We start from the raw sequence: 19,915 nt of genomic DNA, 5'->3' as shown, positions 1-19,915 counted from the left end.
TTTACCCCCAGAGACAAACCTATATATTTTTCAATGGTTATTTTTTTCCAAAAGAATAATTTCTTAGCCCATCCAAAAAGTTTGGTAATGATTTAATTAAGCGAGATATTCATAATTAAATTTAACGCAAAATTAATGGAAATGAATAAAAGGGGGAGCTAACATGATGCTCAACTATAAGAAGCGAAGATAATAGATGAACGAAGAAAATATAATAAAAAAATATATAATATTTAATACTGCTTAGAAAAGGAATTTATATGCATGTGTTGTTTTATCATTTGAATGTATGAAATAAAAGTAGAATAATAATAAGTAGAATATCTGTTTTGCACAGGGTTCAGGAGTTCCCTTTATTCAGGGAAATAAAATGTTCAATTTAAAGAGATGATTGTAAATCATAAGTAAAGGGAGAAAGAGATTATGCAGATGAAGATGACAGAGACATAAGGAGATGTACAGATCTGATGGAGACCTAGATATAGATGTAAATCTCAATATAGATAGAGGCGGAACTGTGCTTTTATATCCACCCTATTCATAGCATCAAAAACAATAATTCTCAAATTTGGTATTTAAAATGTTTATTCTGCAGGACTGTGCCCTCTTATTGTCGTCAGAAGCTGATGGTCGCGGCTGCTATCCCTTAGATGATCATGTGCTGTGCAAAAGCTGTAATGCTCGACGGGTTCAAGTTTTAACAAGTCGGATGACCTCAGAGCTCTAAATAAATAAAGAATAATACTCGGAAATATTACTATATTATGACATGCATAAGCTTCAATTTTAAGCTAATATCAAGCACTCATCTAATCTAGTTAATCGATAATCCATAGTCTATAGTTTCATTCCATTATTTATAATCCCAAAAGGAGGTCAACAGTGTTAGTCGTCAAATTCTAGAGCTCTAGCTTTAAATCTTGGGAACATGTAGTTTTGTTCTATTGACTCACAATTCCTATGGGCGTAGATATATCTACTATATATTTCTAGTCTTGGGTTGTCAACATGCAAGTCTCTAGCGCTAACCTAAAAAATAACAACATTACCTTTGGGCAAATATAGCATTTACCGATTCTCCACGCCCAAGCGATTGTATCGGGAAAATCTTAACAATATGGTATAAAAGTATATCTTTTATAGATACGTGAAAGAGTATATAAATTATACCTAATCACATTTTTTAAGAAAATTATTTACTTGTGTATAATATTATACAGGAAGAACTTAAAAGAAACAGCAAAGAGAAATGAGAAAATGGAAGAGTTTCGATGAATGAAAAATCGATGTTTTCGGATTTCTGAAGATACTCAACCGCAATTCATCTGCAGAATCCGGCTGAGCCTCAGAAGGACTCTAAAACTATAAGAGATTGCCGCGATTAGCGTTTGTATACGATTTTTGTTTTTAGAAAAAATCTAGCAGGATATATTTTCACTATATATCGATTCCCGATTGCTATCACGCTCCTAGTGAGGATGTATATTATTTGGTCGATATGTAAACGACGTCAATGTTAAGTCACTTGCCAAATTGTAAGCTTATACACAGTGTTTCCCGATTTACCATGCACCAAGTCGGCGAAGTATTTATAATCTTAAGATGTATGTGCCCAAAATGGTACGCGTTTATACGGAATGACGGACGCAGAGTAAATGGGAAAAAGAACAAAACTATGGTAAATGATGATTTACCTCCTGCTGTACGAAACGGCACAATTTTGATATAAATATATAAGATATAACAGCACACGCCTGCCATTTTCTGGTTAAATGGTTAAATAGATGTTTCTGCAGCCGAAAATATACAATTGTAATCTATATATTAAATACTTTTGTAATAACTGTAACGACACACACAATTAAGGGTGTAGAGAGTAAAACAATTGAATATTCATATGTATATCAACTCGAACGGGACAGATGTGGCTAGTATAGTCTTAACATCTCTCTGATGAACATAAATAGATATGAATATATATACGTTATGGACTCAATATAGAAGACATATTCTAATTCGTATGTACTTGTACAACTAAAAAGTTAAATTCCTTTTGTTAGGGCATAAAAACAAATAAAAATTTGCAGCTGTATAAAAATACGGGTTTTATTTTGAAACTGAGCTCTGGTTATCAATTGTTGCTTAAAAAATCAGCAAAACTTATATAAAGTGGGAGTGCCCAACTAAGAGATACCGCGAACCCTGTTTAGAGCGGATGCTTCTATTCTAAGTTTTCACATATGCATATAGGAAATGACTTACTTAATAGCTGTTCTATATAGACTCCCTTAATGAAATATCCAGAGCACATTAATGACAACAGAATTCTCTTAGAATGCTTTTCAAGCCAATTCTCTTGCAACTGATCGTAGTGCCTTTAGTATGCAGGAATTTACTATTCAAATTTCAAGTCCCTTGCTCTAGCTCTAGCTTGTCGTCCTGAAGAAGAACATCAATCAAGACTTTGATTATGCGTGTCAATTAATTTTCATATAACTGCATTGCCTTTTGTATGTATGCATATACACACATTTATGTATGTATGTACGATGTTCACAAATAAGTGTAAATGTACCTATGCATGTACATCAAAATATTATTAAATAATAAACAGTTCATTTCGAAAATGAGCTGCTATCGATAGTCAAAATATATACATATATGCAATATATATATACATATATGGTGGCATGCATGTATGTACCTACACGTGTGGATATTTTGAAAAAGCTCAAACTTTTGCCCAAAGGAAGAAAAAGCTCGTTCGCCGGTCATGCGTCGAAAGGTCGTGGAGACTTTCTCTCTAAGCTTTATTGCTCAAGTTCAAATAAGCTGAATCAGAGAGAGAGAGAGAGATAATACAACAACAAAAAGAAGAATAATATACTGAGAATAAGGGGCGACCTGGGATAGAGAAATGTTAAGCACACATAGATATGCATTCCTCTATAGCAGCTACTCCTGATGCTGATGCTTTCTATCAGAGGCCATCAGTATTGAATTCGCTTTGCTAACCAACGGACGTTAAATACAACAACACGTATATATATATATATATATATGTATATATGTAGTATATACATATATATGTATATATAAATATATATCATATATATATACATACATACACATCCATACCTACATAGTCGCGTGTCGCTTGTCGCATCTCGCCTGTCTCCTATCGCCTATCGCCTGGTCCCGTCGAGCAATACGAAGATATATGTGCATACATTCTTTAAAGGAATACACTCATTTTATGTATGTATATATGTATATATGTATGTATGTATTATATGTTCATATTCATTTTGACAAATACACTATTTTCAAGTATACCATATTTAAGCATATACACACATATATACATATATATATGTATATATATATATGTATATATATACATATATATATATATGTATATAATTTATACCTATATATACATATACGTATCAACGAAAATAATGTTTTATCACTGGCTGTAGGAACTAATTTAAAATGTTCGCATATTTATGTATATATTCTTGTGTAAATTTAATTTAAAATTTGCCTACTTACAATTGTACATATATTTGTGTGTAGAGAATAATTCTAAGACCTACAAAATTTATTTACATATATACACAGGCGTATATATTTTAATATGTATTGTATATATAGCTTACATACATAAGTATATGTATACAAATGCAGATACATATATTCTTTGTATAGCGCGCACGTAGGGAGTGAAGTGACATAAATATTTATTGAACCATTGCAAATAAATTGTATTTTTTATATTTATATACATATGTGTATATAGGTGTACGAGTGCTTAATTATGTATGTATGTATTAACACATACATGTAAATATATAACAGGTGGGGTTTTTGCCTCGCCCAATTTAAAGGACATTCTAGTGTGTATCCGTGGATAAGTTACATCAATTTACGTTACAGCAGTAAACGATTTACAAATAGCGCAATAATTATAATTATATATAAATATATATGTGTGTGTGTATGCGTAAAAACATATGAATGTATATATGTAGGGTATATTGAATATGTTTGCAAGTATATACGAGATGTGACATAGTATACACACACACACACTACACAAATAAATTTACATGCTACATACATCCATACACATATATAAATACATAAGGATGTATTTTCGCAAACATTTTAGTAAATAGTAGCGTGTATATAAAATACATAAAAATGTATATATAAATACTTTAAAGAGTGTCTTATTCCACTTATTGTAAATGTGAATAAAATAAATTAGTATGTATTCTAATACCCTCCCTGCCTTACTAGCACTTGAAAAACTGGTGTAAGATGCATGCGCAGCTTTTATGGAATATGGAAACAAAAGCAACATGTTCATATATGCACATGAGTATATACATATATACATTTATATATAACAGGCACAAAAATACATTCGCATTTGAACACACACATGTTTATATACTCATGTATTATTACTTTCATACGTATGTACGTGCATGCGCAAATTAGTATATAGAGCGACATAAGTACATATGTATGAGTATACATATTTGACAAACTTGTTGCGATTTGAATAGTTAATATTCATATGTATACACATTATATACACACATATGTGTGCAACAAGTTTAATTAGATTAGTAATATTTTACACATGGATATCTAAAGCGTACTACATGCACACATATTTACATATGTGTATACTTTTGCATGTTTTGCTCCAATACTCTGCAGTTATGTACTCTCTGTAACTCTTTGGTGTGGATTGGCTCGTCCGCTCTTCCAGTCGATATATATACACATTGATGTATATTATATATGTATATATCCCAATAGCTACCTTAACTAAAACTTAAATCAAAGTTCGTATCACATACATTTTATTGAATCAATGAAAATTTATACTATACACTCAAGTTGATAAATTGTTTGTACAATCATACATTTCGGTATATGTTTGTCCATATCCAAGTTGCCATGCCGACTGTGACCACCTTTGGTACAAATACGTACCAAAACTAATACATCGTTATTTTTATCAATTGCGTAAATATTTAATTAAGCAATATTTATTGGCAACCATATACATAATTTTTTTTATTTTATTTTTAATGCAATATCTGTTACTATATGCGATTCAAGAATTTTTAATTTTTATTGAAGTCGCATTTATTTGTTTGTGTTTTTTTTCTTGCCACTAAGTATTTCGATTTAAGGCAGCATTGCAGCGCAGTGTGACCGTAACTAAATTTATGTTTTTCCCTTAAAAATCACTAGAAAAATCAATCTCAAACTAAAGACAGGCTCTTATGGGTGTAATATAGTTCTATATTCCATTGTATTGATTGATGATTAAATGTAAAGAAGAACTACTTCATATTCACGAAACGTGACAACATTCTTTTGAAGACTTAGTTACAGCGATGTAATATAAAAAAAGTTTTTTCTAACAGTTTGTAATTTGGTATTTGCTATTTAATATTTAGTGCTTAAAAGCTTGATCATTCAGTATGATCGTGTGCTAACCGACTTGTTGTTCATTTAAGTTTTCGTATTAAAAAAGAAAATAAAGAGAATGTATGATTAATTTTGACTTTCTTTTACCAGAATATAATCGAACCGGAAAACACCTACTACTTAAACAAACAACAAAAAGAAAGTATATAGTCGAGCACCCAATTCAAGGAACGCAAAAGTTCTACGGCTAACCTCTCGCCGGCAAACTTCTGAAAAAATAATATATACATATACAACATACAACATATAAAAAGTCAATACAGAATCTTTAATTGATACACACACACAATAGATTTTCTCAAGTGTGCCATCGCGATGGCTGCTCCAGCAGCCTGTACGCGTTTTTCGGACAATTACGACATCAAGGAGGAGCTCGGAAAGTAAGTGAACTCCACAAGTCTTCGGAAATGGTCATTATTCATTCAATTCCATTGCAGGGGTGCTTTTTCCATAGTAAAAAGATGTGTCCAAAAGTCAACAGGATTCGAATTTGCGGCCAAGATTATAAATACCAAGAAGCTAACAGCAAGAGGTTAGTATCCAAGTAGGATCCAAAATCTACCTAATTATAAATTTTAATTCTATTTTTCTTAATAGATTTTCAAAAGCTGGAACGTGAAGCTAGAATTTGTCGAAAGTTACATCATCCCAATATTGGTATGATATAGACATAAATATTTATAGTATAAACATATTTCGGTTGTAGAATAGTTATTTCAGTTATGTAAGTATGGCACATATAGCTGTATAATCTTGATATTTCTATGTGGCGATGGTGTATGGTATAGTATTATGAATTTCAAATTCTTGGTCTCTCCAAAAACTCAACTGAACATATGATGAGCGCAGTTTAAGAATATAATTTACCGATAACTCATCCTTATTACAATTATAACTGGTTTATTCAATTTGCAGTTCGATTGCATGACAGCATACAGGAGGAAAATTATCATTACCTTGTTTTTGATCTGTAAGTATTTGTACATATATATACATATATATATATAATATGTATATACCAACACAAACATAAATATATATATATTTATATAAAAATGGAATTTCACAACACTTCTCGAAGAAAAAACTGTGATTGAAGCTAAATGGATTTTGACTATTGTTTATTGAGATTCATAGTTCATCCTTTTCCCCTCCGACAAAAACCTCAACACTATTTAATTTATATGTATATAGTATAAAATACAAAATTGTAAATATTAGAATATTCGAATTGGATACACAACAAAACAAAAATAAAAAGATGTAGTGTAGCTGGCAGCTAATATACTCACTTTTCAGAATAGAAAAGAATCAAAGAAGAATTGAACGATAATTTCGAGAAAAAAAAAGAAAACAGAAAATTTGATTATACTAAATACATATATATTTACAGTGTAACTGGCGGTGAACTATTCGAAGATATTGTGGCACGTGAATTTTATTCAGAGGCTGATGCATCACATTGTATACAGCAAATATTGGAATCGGTCAATCACTGCCATCAGAACGGTGTTGTCCATCGCGATCTCAAACCAGAGAATTTACTATTAGCAAGTAAGGCAAAGGGTGCAGCTGTGAAACTCGCGGACTTTGGTCTAGCCATTGAAGTGCAAGGTGATCATCAAGCCTGGTTTGGATTTGCGGGCACTCCAGGGTATTTGTCCCCGGAGGTATTGAAGAAAGAGCCATATGGCAAATCGGTAGATATATGGGCATGTGGTAAGCTTCCTTGAAACTCATTCAATTCGTTTACTTTTAATATTAATTATTAATAATTTGTTCATATGTTTCGGGTACATAGGCGTTATACTCTACATATTATTGGTTGGATACCCCCCGTTCTGGGACGAGGATCAGCACCGATTGTATTCGCAAATAAAGGCTGGTGCCTACGATGTAAGAATGGCTATTCATATTTCATATCGTACAGCCGTAATCTATACTTTACCGGTTGACTTTTGGACATACTGAATCTGAATCTGAATCTAAATCTGAGTCTGCATCTGTAAATGAAATAAGAATAGCTCAGACTTGACATAGAATTCGAAAAGCAATGCAAGGATGAATGAATGAATATGTGAATATAGATAGGGAAAGTAACTAGGCTTGGCTCTGATTTCCAGTTGCTTCTGTCAATCGACCACACGGAACATGGCCTACATATTCTATTGAATATGTGGCTTATAGCCAAAAAAATCAAATGACTTCAATTTAGAATTTATACTCCGGTTACCATTTCATACTAGATGACGCCCATTATAGAAAAAAACATATATTTGGTCTTAGGTCTGTCTGTGGAGAAGCTAATCTATCTATGTCCTGTGTCAGTACCTGGAATATAATGTTTTTATACCCTGATCCCATTGAAAATGGGAAATGGGTCCGTCTGTCCGTATGTGTGAACGCGTGGATCTCAGCATCTATAAGAGCTGGAGACTTGAAATTTTTGTAGGTCCGTGTATAGCACGCGCATATCGAGTTTGTTTCAAATATTCGATAACTATTTGCATTTAATTGTTATCGAATAAAAACATTATTGAAATGCAGTAAATAAATTATATCTCAAACGTCTTAAGAGCTAGAGCCTCTAAATTTTGTGTTTAGTTTTATGTATATTTTATGCAATTTTGGTTTTCGTTGGATTTTGGATACCGGCTCCAAATTTCCCCAAGTTCTTTCAATATAAGTTTAGTTGGAACTAGGTCCATTATGTGATGGCGTTTGCATCTCAACCAAGGCAATAGGATATGTAGATCATGTGCTGAAAATTTCATTAAAATCCATTAAGTACAACAGAAGTTATTAAGCAAAACGTTTGGCCAATTTGCAAAAGCACATGTTAGCAGCGCCACGCCCACGCACTTTTGCTATGCGTGTGCACACATACATTCAAACGCGTTATTCCCTTCTATTCCAAGAATCGAAATTGCGATTGAATACTGCTTGAATTATCAGTTGCCACTCAACTTCAAATTTGCAACTCTTCTTGCGAGAGGTGCAGTGGCTGCGTTGGTAGAGGCGGCGCTTGTATGCAGCTAGTTTCAGGGTTTGAGACCGGCGGAGCTGAAGTATTTTTTATTGTTTTTTTTTTGAATTATGAAGTGGCGGTGTTGGTAAATTTGGTGCACGTTTCGCAAACAATACGGGTTCGAATCCTGGTCTCGTAATGTCATTTTTTATTTGTTTTCTTTTTTTTTTTAATACTCGATACAAACTACAAAAAATATTAAAAAACGCAGATAGGACCGGGATCAGGGTATCTCCTAGTCGAGTACCCCGACTTGAGTTTTCTTACTTGTTTTTTTTTCGATTTACCACCCATTTTTGGTAAATCAATAGAGGAGATCATTAACTGAAATTTTTTATTTGGCATGATAAATTTAAAAATGTAACAGAATGTTTACTTATAATAATCTATAGTCTACCCCATTTTGACCCAAGACCCTAGTAAGCATTTATCTGCGCCTGGTGCACAGCCGTAACCGTTTTCTAGTCGACACATTCGACAAAGAGAGCACGCTTGTTTCAAATTATAAAATACAAATTCGACTTCGAAGTTAAACTTCCGTGTCCGTACTGTCTATTTATAGTATCCATCACCCGAATGGGACACTGTGACGCCCGAGGCAAAAAATTTGATTAACCAAATGCTAACTGTTAATCCAAATAAGCGAATAACTGCAGCTGAAGCACTTAAGCATCCATGGATTTGCGTATGTATTACTATCTCGGAAGCTTTGTATTTTTTAATATCTTTTTATCTCAATTTGTGATATTTATCTATATGTAGCAAAGGGAACGTGTGGCTTCTGTGGTGCATCGCCAAGAAACTGTGGATTGTCTCAAAAAATTCAATGCTCGTCGCAAGCTAAAGGGTGCTATACTAACAACAATGCTGGCAACTAGGAACTTTTCTAGTAAGTAGATATATATAAAACTTATGTATTTTATTGGGAACGATTATGTCTGTTTGAGGCTGCCTATTTTAAAGAGAGTTTTATGAAAGAGTTATACAATATGTACAGAATTTATACACTTTATTTATATATATGATGATTTATATATATGATCCATTGAAACTGGGAATATACTGTGTATATAGTATAATTATTGGTTAAGTTGAAATATGGACAACCGTCAAAATCAGGTGGGGCAAACCCTTAAAAAAATATTTTCTTACCAAATATGAGTTGAATCGATATCTCATCGACTTAAATTTTATTGGTAATAATCGATAATTTGTTTTTTTTTTTATCTTGCGTAGTGTCAGAACCACAAGAGCTAGAGATTTCAAATGTATTTTTTGGGTGATTGGGGGATATATATAGCGTATAGAATCTTCCATGGCTTTTTCTGCCCGGTAACGACATATAACGACCACCTAAAGTTATTAATAATTAATTTTATGGTATTGATCTATATAGGCAGAAGCATGATCACTAAGAAGGGCGACGGTTCTCAAGTGAAGGAATCAACTGATTCATCGAGCACAACTCTAGAGGACGATGATGTCAAAGGTAAATATTTATATATAAATTGATTTTAAATTTTCTAATCCACGAAATTCGAGCTTGAATTTCAGTTGTTATTTGAATGAAGTGAGGTTATTATATATGTGTTTAGGTGTTTCTAGGCCATACGAAATAGTGATCTAGACAAGAAAGATATTATTTATTGGAAGAATTGAAGTATATGTATAACTATTTATAACACAGTCCATATATATTTAACTTCTGGATAGTCGATTTACCAAAATTTGCCTTCGTTTCCTTTCTTTATTTCGCACGCATATTTTTTATATCGTATTATAGCTGTCGTAATATGCCTCTTCTTCATTTGCCTGTGTCTACTTCTTTTTATGATTATTTCTTATTTTGATGGAATGTCTAAGTATAACCTTTTTCAAGTGAAATATATTTTCATATACTTTGCACATTTATTAAAAATAAACAAAATATTTTGTAACTAGTCGTATACGTAATGAAATTTAAAGGTATTTTTAGAGAATATCGCCCTGTTTTATTTACATAACTTTTGGATGCTCGCAAGCATCTTAACATTACAGTACATCTCGACTGTCTGCAGGCGCAAGTATAAATGTATGTATATAGACTGCATCCGCCAGCCGTTCCTATAGTGATAGGGGAATTCTATTGTCCGACTATTCTCGTGTGTTGAACCTCTGTCTGATAGACTAACATCTTCACTGGGAGTACATGGCAATTAGGCTATTTGAACAAAATAAACTTGAAAGTGAGGAGCAGTAGAAATGACATGGCGAGGAATATCTGCAAAAGGAAGACGGGACGAGGATATTGTGCGAGGGAAAAACGAGTTGATATAAATATTTAGAGGAAGATGAAGAAAATGAGAAGAAGAGAATGGGAATAGAAGTAGTATAAGTGAAGCAGGAATAAGTGGGAGAGGGAGATCAAGAGACAGAAGTATTACTATAGATAATTAAATAAAAAGAAGTGCATGCTGAATCTGTGAAAAATATACCTACATATTGCTGGTCTATTAGTGGGCAGATAATCCATAATATATATAAATCCCCTTTAAAGTCGGCTGCGCCCGACTGAGCGTTCATAGATCAGTTTCTTCGACACCTTTTGTACTACTTCCTATTGCTCTAATTACATTTAGTCGAATTCTTATATGATGTAAAGTGATAAGCTTATTTCTTTTATTTTAAATTCCAACTACTTGCTATTGCTCTAATTACATTTAGTCGATTTCTTATATGATGTAAAGTGAGAAGCTTATTTATTTTATTTTAAATTCCAACTTTGGAAGAAAAACAAAAAAAAAGTGGGTAAAATATTGGTGGGGAGGAGACTTACTTGTATGAAAAGTATTCGAAAATCTGAGCAAAAAAAAAAAGTATTGGAAACAACACAGTTGCAATTATCAATTATGAAATATGTTTCGTTTCGTTTTTTTTAGAAGATAAAAAAGGCATCGTTGATCGCAGTACCACAGTCATATCCAAAGACCCAGAAGGTAACATTTTTATTTCATTTTTATTGCATTTTATTTTCTTTATTTTTTGCATTTGTTTCCTCATTTTCCATCTGACTCTACTCGTTAACAAAACACACAAACATTTTACGTACTAAAGGATGTACACATAAATTACAATACATATATTATAAGACTGGAGGACATTTATAAAGCACAGATTCTGAGTTGACTAAATATATTATGTAGGATGAAAGTTGAGTGTTATCTGAGGCTAGTGCAAATACTTTTGTCAACTTGGTGTTCTTCATTGATTTAATTTTAATTTCAGTGCTGGAGCTACTAGCGTTGGATTGAATTTGTGAACCGCACAGAAAAAAACCATTCGCTATACAATTAGAATTTCCTTACTCCTCTCTCAGTTTTTCAATGAACGTTTTTCAAAGATCTAAATTGCTTAAAACCAGTGGGATAGTTTAATTTGTTGAAGAAGTTATTCAAAATTAAGTTATCAAATGAAAAAATATAAAATTACCAAAGTAAATAAAAATTATATTTATATAACAAACAATTTAAATAATTATAATGATATTTAAAAAATATTAAATAAAATAATACAATCAATATTCAAAAACAAAACCATTATACCCCGATTTCCCATTTTCAATGGGATTATGGATCATATTTTTTTTTAAACATTTGGAGTATATAAACAACATAAAAAGAATTTGTAACATAAAACTTATATATATATAAACTAAAATGAGTAGAAAATAAAAATAATATAACAAATTTTACTCAAATAAAAAAAAATAAAAAAATATATAAAAAATAATAAAAAAATATACGACATTTAATTATATATTTATAAAAATATATAAAAAAATAATTTTATAAAAAATAATTTGATTAAAATGAATAAAAATAAGTCCTAAAAATAAACCGCCCTTTCATAAACAATAAAAAATTCCCTTCGCCGCGTGGTGCTAAACCCATAACTTGATGACAACGAGCTCCGCCTCTACTAATACCGCCACGGCACTTAAACATAAGCAGCAGCTGACATTTCAAGCACAATTCAATAGCAATGCACATGTGTAGGAGAAATGCGTACGCTTAGTGCGGCATGCCACGTGCTTTAGCGAATTGACCGAACGTTTTGTTTAACGACTTATGTTTTACTTAATGGATTTGAATGAAATGCTCTACATATTCGATTAAAGTAATTATCAGCTTAGTAAAAATTCAAACCCCTTCTTATGTTGGCCCTATTTCCAACTGAACTTAAATTTAAAGAATTTGGAAAATTTGGAGCCGGTATCCGAAATATAACAAAACCCCAAATTTTATAAAATATACATAAAACTAAATATAAAATTTGGAGGCTATAGTTCTTAAGCCGTATGAGATAAAATTTAATAACTTTATTTCGATCATGTTTTAAATTGAAAACAATAGTCGGAAAATAGTTATCGATTATTAAAACAAACTTGATGTGTGCGTGCTATACACGGACCTGCAACAAAATTTCACATGCGGAAGGACAGACAGACGGCCAGGATTTAATCGACTCGTCTTGTCGTCCTGATCAAGAATATATTTAATTTATGGGGCCTGCCACACCTCCTTCTGCGTGTTACATACATTTTAACAAAACATTATACCCTGAAAACACAACGAAAACCAAAATAAATTCTACAAGAAAGAATTTGTTACTTAAATAAATTAACATAAAATCAAAATATACTGAGAATAAGAATAAATATTAGGCAACCGCTGCATGATGAGCAAAGTGAGCTTCTTATCTGTACTAATTACCAATCAGTAATAAGTCATAAGTGATTGCTCTGTGATATATATACATCTAGCTGACTCTACACAAATATTATCCAAAACATTAGGCCACCAGACACAGAACCAAGTAAAGCTGAAGGACCGAGAATCAAATTGTAATCCTTCCTCGTTGCAATTTCAACTGCCATTCGGCAGTTGCGACACCAGAGTAGACGCCAATATTAATGATAATACGAATGCCAATATTATTACTAATGTAAATTGCAAAGAACAAAGCCAAAGACAATCAAAGCTATGCCTTAGAGGTGAGTACGCAACTTCATTAAAGCTAGGCAATTTACTATAGCTACAAAGTATACACATTATCAAATGACGTATACTTGATGAACGTATATATATACATACACGTGTTATATATTATTTTTTCTGATCTATTGCAGATCGCATGTTACATTTTTGCTGTTTATCAAAAAAAAATGGGAACTACTAAAATTCATACGTATGTATTTCTGTTATATCAAACAACTCCTCGCTCTCTCTCTTTCTCTCGCTCTCGCTCTCTCTCTGGCATTGTATTCGCCTCTATATAGTAAATATATTCAGAAGCTAGCTACAAGTGTCTGCTGTGCTTAAAATGTTGCTTCACCCATGCATCTGAGATCAGTTGATCAGCTTTAAATACACGAGAATTAAGTATCCCAGTATTGTAATTGCGCTCGACTTCTTAAATTCATCATACTTTGCTTCTCGGACTCAAGCTGCAGCTGGATTATTTCAAAAATGTAAAAAACGATCATTTGAAGTAGGTCGCGTTGCTCCACATTTGAGCTTATTGAGCTATTAAACACTTTCATATTATTCTGCAGCAACGTTTTTCTAAACTGAAATAAATTTGTATAACAAAGTCTTGAATTAAAAACTTCTCTCTGAGCTGTGATGCAATCGAAAGATAAACATAAAACAAGTACAAGGAGGAGACTGACCAAGAGATGCCCTGAACCTTGATCGGTCTGTATTAACAAACATTCTAGTTTGGCTCTTATCTACACACACAACATATATACAGAAGGTTCGTTTTGAAAAAAGGAATTTGTCTTCGGCTTCTACCACCCGCCCCACCCACTTCGTTCAGTGCTTGTGGCATGGCAAATCCGAACGAATTTAATTTCTATTTGATTCTATAAATAGAATTCGCCGCATGTCAAAATGCGAGCGCTTCTCTAGCTTCTCTTCTACTTATCCGATTTCATGATGCTTGTGCCCTTTGAACAATTAAATAATTTAGTGTAAATTTGTAGCCAGCATCCAACATATGACAAAATTTAACATTTTTCAACAATATGTGAGTACATTTGACTGTGGTGGCGTTCAGTTGTGCAATGATCTTTATTCGTCTGAGATAGAGTTCATATACCCGTACTCATATACCCGTTCTCTTAAATCTAACTTATCTATGCAGAGCGTGTAAGGTTCAGCGTTGGTATGTCTAATTTTAGATTCTAAGCATGTAATTGGATCTATTCCTATTGCACTCCTTGCAAGTGCCTGAGTGTCTGAGTTCTTGTCTGAACACAATACATGAAATGAAAAAAAAGTAAACCAGTAAAATATTTTTAATATAACTATTTTGAACATAATTAATAATAAAAACCCCATTTTTCATAATCAGGCAAAGCAATTTGATTAGAAAATCGTTATTCATACCATGCCAGCGTTCATTATCCACTTGGAAAACTAGACGACCTCACCTCAAAATCTGTGCAAGATATATTTTTGTCAATGCCCCAAAATTTGTCTTTTAACTGTGGATCCCTTATTGAGCATAAATACTTTTACATTCAGGTCTTTAAAGAACATTTTAATTTGTATTGCACGATTAGCGTTAACATATCTTTTCAAAAATGTCTCTTTTTAAACGATCGACAGATACAGATAGGAAAAATACTCTACGAATATTAATTTCACTTCAGACATTTGTCATACATCCATTTTGTCGACTCTCAATTAGCCATACTAACTTTATTATTTTGTTGAACTTTATATACCTATATATAGGTACATGTATATGTATGTTTTTTGTTGATAAATTTGTTAAAATGTGTGCGTTTTAGAAATAAGGATTGTGTGTCCTGCAAAAACTTGCCAACAAATGTCAGGAAACTCTTCGCAATGCTCTTCAGGTATGTAAAAATGGCTTTGTTAACGAAAACTTCCTTCCTATCAGTCACAAACATATATAATATATATTTCTGTTGCTATTTATATTTGCTTGAATGTGAAAAATCATAAATGCATCAACTCCAATTGTTTGTTTGTCAACTAACCAGCACAGATTTCTTTTAATCAATCGCCTGCATGTTTAATACATATTTTCGTAAACCTAAACTAAATATTTATATTTTTATATCTTTATATATATATGTATATATACATATATATAATATATATATAATATATATATATATATATATAGTGTAAGAGCGTATATTTATATTTTTGTTTGTATACCCATTAAGCCCATTGCAAATGGCAATTCCGGCTGTAATGGCTTTTTGTAACTGTATGTAACAATCAGAAGGGGGAGAGGCCAGCCTCATAAATTATAAATATCCTTTTGATACCCTGATCCCATTGAAAATGGGAAATCAGGGTATAATGGTTTGTGCAAATGTATGTAACAGGCAGAACGATGCATGGCAGACCCCATAAAGTATATATATTCTTGATCAGAACGACAAGCCGTGTCGATTGAGCCCTGTCCGTCTGTCCGTATGTGTGAACGCGTGGATCTCAGCATCTATAAGAGCTGGAGACTTGAAATTTTTGTAGGTCCGTGTATAGCACGCGCATATGGAGTTTGTTTCAAATATTCGATAACTATTTGCATTTAATTGTTATCGAATAAAAACATTATTGAAATGCAGTAAATAAATTATATCTCAAACGTCTTAAGAGCTAGAGCCTCTAAATTTTGTGTTTAGTTTTATGTATATTTTATGCAATTTTGGTTTTCGTTGGATTTTGGATACCGGCTCCAAATTTCCCCAAGTTCTTTCAATATAAGTTTAGTTGGAACTAGGTCCATTATGTGATGGCGTTTGCATCTCAACCAAGCCAATAGGATATGTAGATCATGTGCTGAAAATTTCATTAAAATCCATTAAGTACAACAGAAGTTATTAAGCAAAACGTTTGGCCAATTTGCAAAAGCACATGTTAGCAGCGCCACGCCCACGCACTTTTGCTATGCGTGTGCACACATACATTCAAACGCGTTATTCCCTTCTATTCCAAGAATCGAAATTGCGATTGAATACTGCTTGAATTATCAGTTGCCACTCAACTTCAAATTTGCAACTCTTCTTGCGAGAGGTGCAGTGGCTGCGTTGGTAGAGGCGGCGCGATGAAGTATTTTTTATTGTTTATTTTTTTAAATTATGAAGTGGCTGTGTTGATAGAGTTGGTGCACGTTACGAATCCTGGTCTCGTAATGTCGTTTTTTATTTGTTTTCTTTTTTTTTTGAATACTCGATACAAACTACCGAAAATATTTATAAACGCAAATAGGACTGGGATCAGGGTATCTCCTAGTCGGGCACCCCGACTAGAGCTTTCTTACTTGTTAAAAAGTATATTCGTATATTCCATGCGCAGGACGAGTCATTTTCCATTTCGATAAGCCACACCTAATTTTATCCTGTCATATAGATACGTCGATTACAAGCATTCGTCCTCCAATCTTCCCCATTAAAATAGTAGAGATGAATGTCATTATGAGGTTCTAAAAACTTGTGGGTGTACATATGTCATGTATGTGTAGAGAGACGAAGAATGAAATAGCAATTCTGCGCAGGGCTGAGGAGGGTATCTCCTAGTCGGGCACTTCCAACTAGCCAGTCTTACGTGTTTTTTGTTTATCTATAATTTATGAAAAATGCTCAGACTTCGCAGCCTGACTATGTTATGTTTTGTTTTATGCCCTTTCAAGCTGGAAACTCTTGATATACAATATATTCTAGCAGCAGATTTGTATATAGCACATCGAAGTAGAATTTGACATTGAACGGACATCATTTCTCATATAGTGAACGAATTTTTTGGGAAATACGAAAAGCTCTTATAGCATATGTATTTAAGTATGTATATAAACATATACATTTTTATTCAATTCTTGAGATTTAAAGAATATATATCTCCGATTTTTCCAGTCGACCTAAAAATCTGTAAGAAAGAAAAATTTAAAGTATATTTTTATTAGTAAAGTTCCTTCTTGTAAGGAGGACCAAGAAGCAATCCAACTTTTGTCATCTCGAGGACAGTGTTTGCTGTCGAAGTGTTAGTTTTCCGTGGGGATGGAAAAGAAAGATCACTCACAGCATTTAATTTTGATTTGTCGTAGTGAACTCAGTGCTTCTCTTCAACTGGACTTCTTCATGCCATCGTAGTTGTATACCTAAATATTATAATTTTGATCGAGAAATAAGTATATATATATATTTTTTGTTATGATCGTTCGTGCGTTGGCTAGCTGGTTGGTTAGTTAGTTCGTTGGTTTGAATCGTTCAAGAACTGTAATTCTCATCCTTCGCCATAAGTAATCGAAACTCATTCGTGGATGTAATTTCTCTGTACAACAAATACATAACAAACAAACTGTAAATCTGTATAAATAGACTTTGTCTTACTGCTCTATTTTATTTAATATCCAACTCAACTATTCACAATGGAAACAAAGCAGCCAGACGACAGGAAATAATTAAGATCACAGAGCAACTGATTGAAGCGATCAACAGCGGGGACTTCGACGGATATACGTAAGGGTTAACCTTTATACTTTAAGAATATAAATTAATATATTACTTCTATTCGTCTCGTTTTCGATTCGCTGACTCTACCAGTAAGATATGTGATCCGCATTTAACTGCTTTCGAGCCAGAAGCATTGGGCAATTTGGTTGAAGGAATCGACTTTCATAAATTCTATTTTGAAAATGGTAAAAGCAAACTCAATCAAATAACTTTTACCCTATGTCACGCATACCACTTCTATTACTAAATATTATTCTATTTTCCCATAGTGCTAGGTAAAAATTGCAAAGCCATTAATACAACAATATTAAATCCCCACGTACATCTATTGGGGGAAGAAGCCGCTTGTATCGCCTATGTAAGACTTACACAGTATATCGATAAGTAAGTATGACTCTTATAACCCTGTACCTTCAGTTAGTAAAGTAACCGTTAAGGAAGACCGTGCAGATAACTCACTGCTCATCCCTCATCTCTCTCTAGCTCACTTCTAGCTCATTTAATCCGTCGAGTCTTATTACCTATCATACAGACAACCTTAGTTTGGGCTATGTAGAGCGGACCAGTTCGATAGATGGCTGTCTATATAATCGGCCGTATAACCATATCGATCATGTACTGATATGTATCTCAGTCAGTAGTAGTTGATTATTTTTCCCGATATCTTAATATTGATAAATATCAATACTTTGACTTGATTCTGATAACTTAACTTGACCATTGCGGAAGAGCAAGAGGCAGTGGCGGGACTACCTTGTGTATGCGAATGTGAATGCCTTTGCGTGTTTATGTGCTTATATTTTTAAAAGTTATACGTTGGTCCTTTTAACGGCCTTCTATAAAATCTCTAAAATCCGACTCAAGCATGCTCGACATTCGAGACTGACGCAACCAACCGGTAGGTGGCGCACAAAAAAAATACCACAGCTGTACCTAGGAGCTGCCATCGCTCTTGACGATATTATCTCTGCATATCTCTAGAGCAAACAGGTCTACGCACGGACTGTCGTGATTGTTAATCCTGATGTAGTCCGTTTTTATTTTCATTTGACTAACTCGGCTCCTGCTCCAGACAGCTAATCCTATTCTCTGTATTTGTGTATGTCTGTGTGTATGTGTGTATACCCTAAGTTGAACCGGGTATATACTTGACGAGCCGGGGACTCGCCGGGTACTCTTTAATTGATGTCAATCGCTAACTAATCTTGATCTCTGTATATTTTAGGCAAGGACATGCACACACCCATCAATCGGAGGAGACTCGCGTTTGGCATAGGCGCGACAACAAATGGCAGAATGTTCACTTTCATCGAAGCGCATCTGGAAAGATTAGCGGGGCAACGACTTTCGATTTTATACCACAAAAGTAGATAGCGATATAGAGTGAGCGGAAAGATTTCAATGATAAAGTGGGTCAATGAACTTATGTGTGTGTATTAAATTTTCAAGTAAGCAGCATAGATCTGAACCAAAAATATGAAGAGATTATGGAACACTTACGCTTTTTCCCCATATTATTTTTGTACACTCCATTTCAATTCAATTCGAAAAAAGAAGAATATAAATTTATGTAATATCTATTTTCAAAATATATTGAGCGTATGTGTAAGCCGAAATATTTGCGAGTACGTACTGCATAAAACAAAAAACAACAACAAAACAAATAGAATGTTATTAATAATATGTTCAGGTATAAACAAAGAATTTCACTATCCAAAAAAAAGATATATGGAAAAGAGTAAAAACGAATTACAATTTGTGCCCAAATATCAAGAAGAAAGGGGGAAAAAGAAGGCAATATATATATATATATATATATATATATCTTATATATA

General features: G+C 33.0%; 1 protein-coding gene across 10 annotated transcripts; it reads left to right on the top strand.

Moving 5' to 3' along the window:
• Positions 1-3,093: 3,093 nt before the first annotated feature.
• On the top strand, positions 3,094-19,872 carry LOC111598041 (calcium/calmodulin-dependent protein kinase type II alpha chain). Of its 10 annotated transcripts, none has more exons than XM_023313081.2 (16): positions 3,104-3,258; positions 5,608-5,897; positions 5,955-6,049; positions 6,115-6,174; positions 6,433-6,487; positions 6,911-7,236; positions 7,319-7,413; positions 9,108-9,230; positions 9,308-9,434; positions 9,942-10,034; positions 11,464-11,520; positions 15,384-15,452; positions 18,008-18,086; positions 18,171-18,265; positions 18,350-18,464; positions 19,306-19,872. In XM_023313081.2, exons 2-16 carry the CDS (start codon positions 5,833-5,835, stop codon positions 19,448-19,450), a joined length of 1,599 nt encoding a protein of 532 aa, XP_023168849.1. In that variant the 5' UTR covers positions 3,104-3,258; positions 5,608-5,832; the 3' UTR covers positions 19,451-19,872. The 10 variants fall into 10 exon arrangements, with proteins under 10 accessions (XP_023168900.1, XP_023168908.1, XP_023168916.1 ...); XM_023313092.2 differs by having other exon boundaries at positions 3,105-3,258; positions 18,011-18,086; XM_023313084.2 differs by lacking the exon at positions 3,104-3,258 and adding an exon at positions 5,349-5,425.
• Positions 19,873-19,915: the final 43 nt, after the last annotated feature.

Source organism: Drosophila hydei, unplaced genomic scaffold (assembly GCF_003285905.1).
Source record: "Drosophila hydei strain 15085-1641.00,03,60 unplaced genomic scaffold, DhydRS2 tig00008145-arrow-arrow-pilon, whole genome shotgun sequence".
Lineage (NCBI taxonomy): Eukaryota > Metazoa > Arthropoda > Insecta > Diptera > Drosophilidae > Drosophila > Drosophila hydei.
This window is presented reverse-complemented; position numbering and strand designations above follow the sequence as displayed.

Bases quoted from the DNA above. Each gene is read 5' to 3' on its own strand.
- LOC111598041 (XM_023313081.2), top strand. From the start codon at position 5,833: ATGGCTGCTCCAGCAGCCTGTACGCGTTTTTCGGACAATTACGACATC. The intron at 5,898-5,954 runs GTAAGTGAACTC...ATTCCATTGCAG, and splicing joins ATCAAGGAGGAGCTCGGAAA to GGGTGCTTTTTCCATAGTAA. The intron at 11,521-15,383 runs GTAACATTTTTA...TGTGCGTTTTAG, and splicing joins CATATCCAAAGACCCAGAAG to AAATAAGGATTGTGTGTCCT.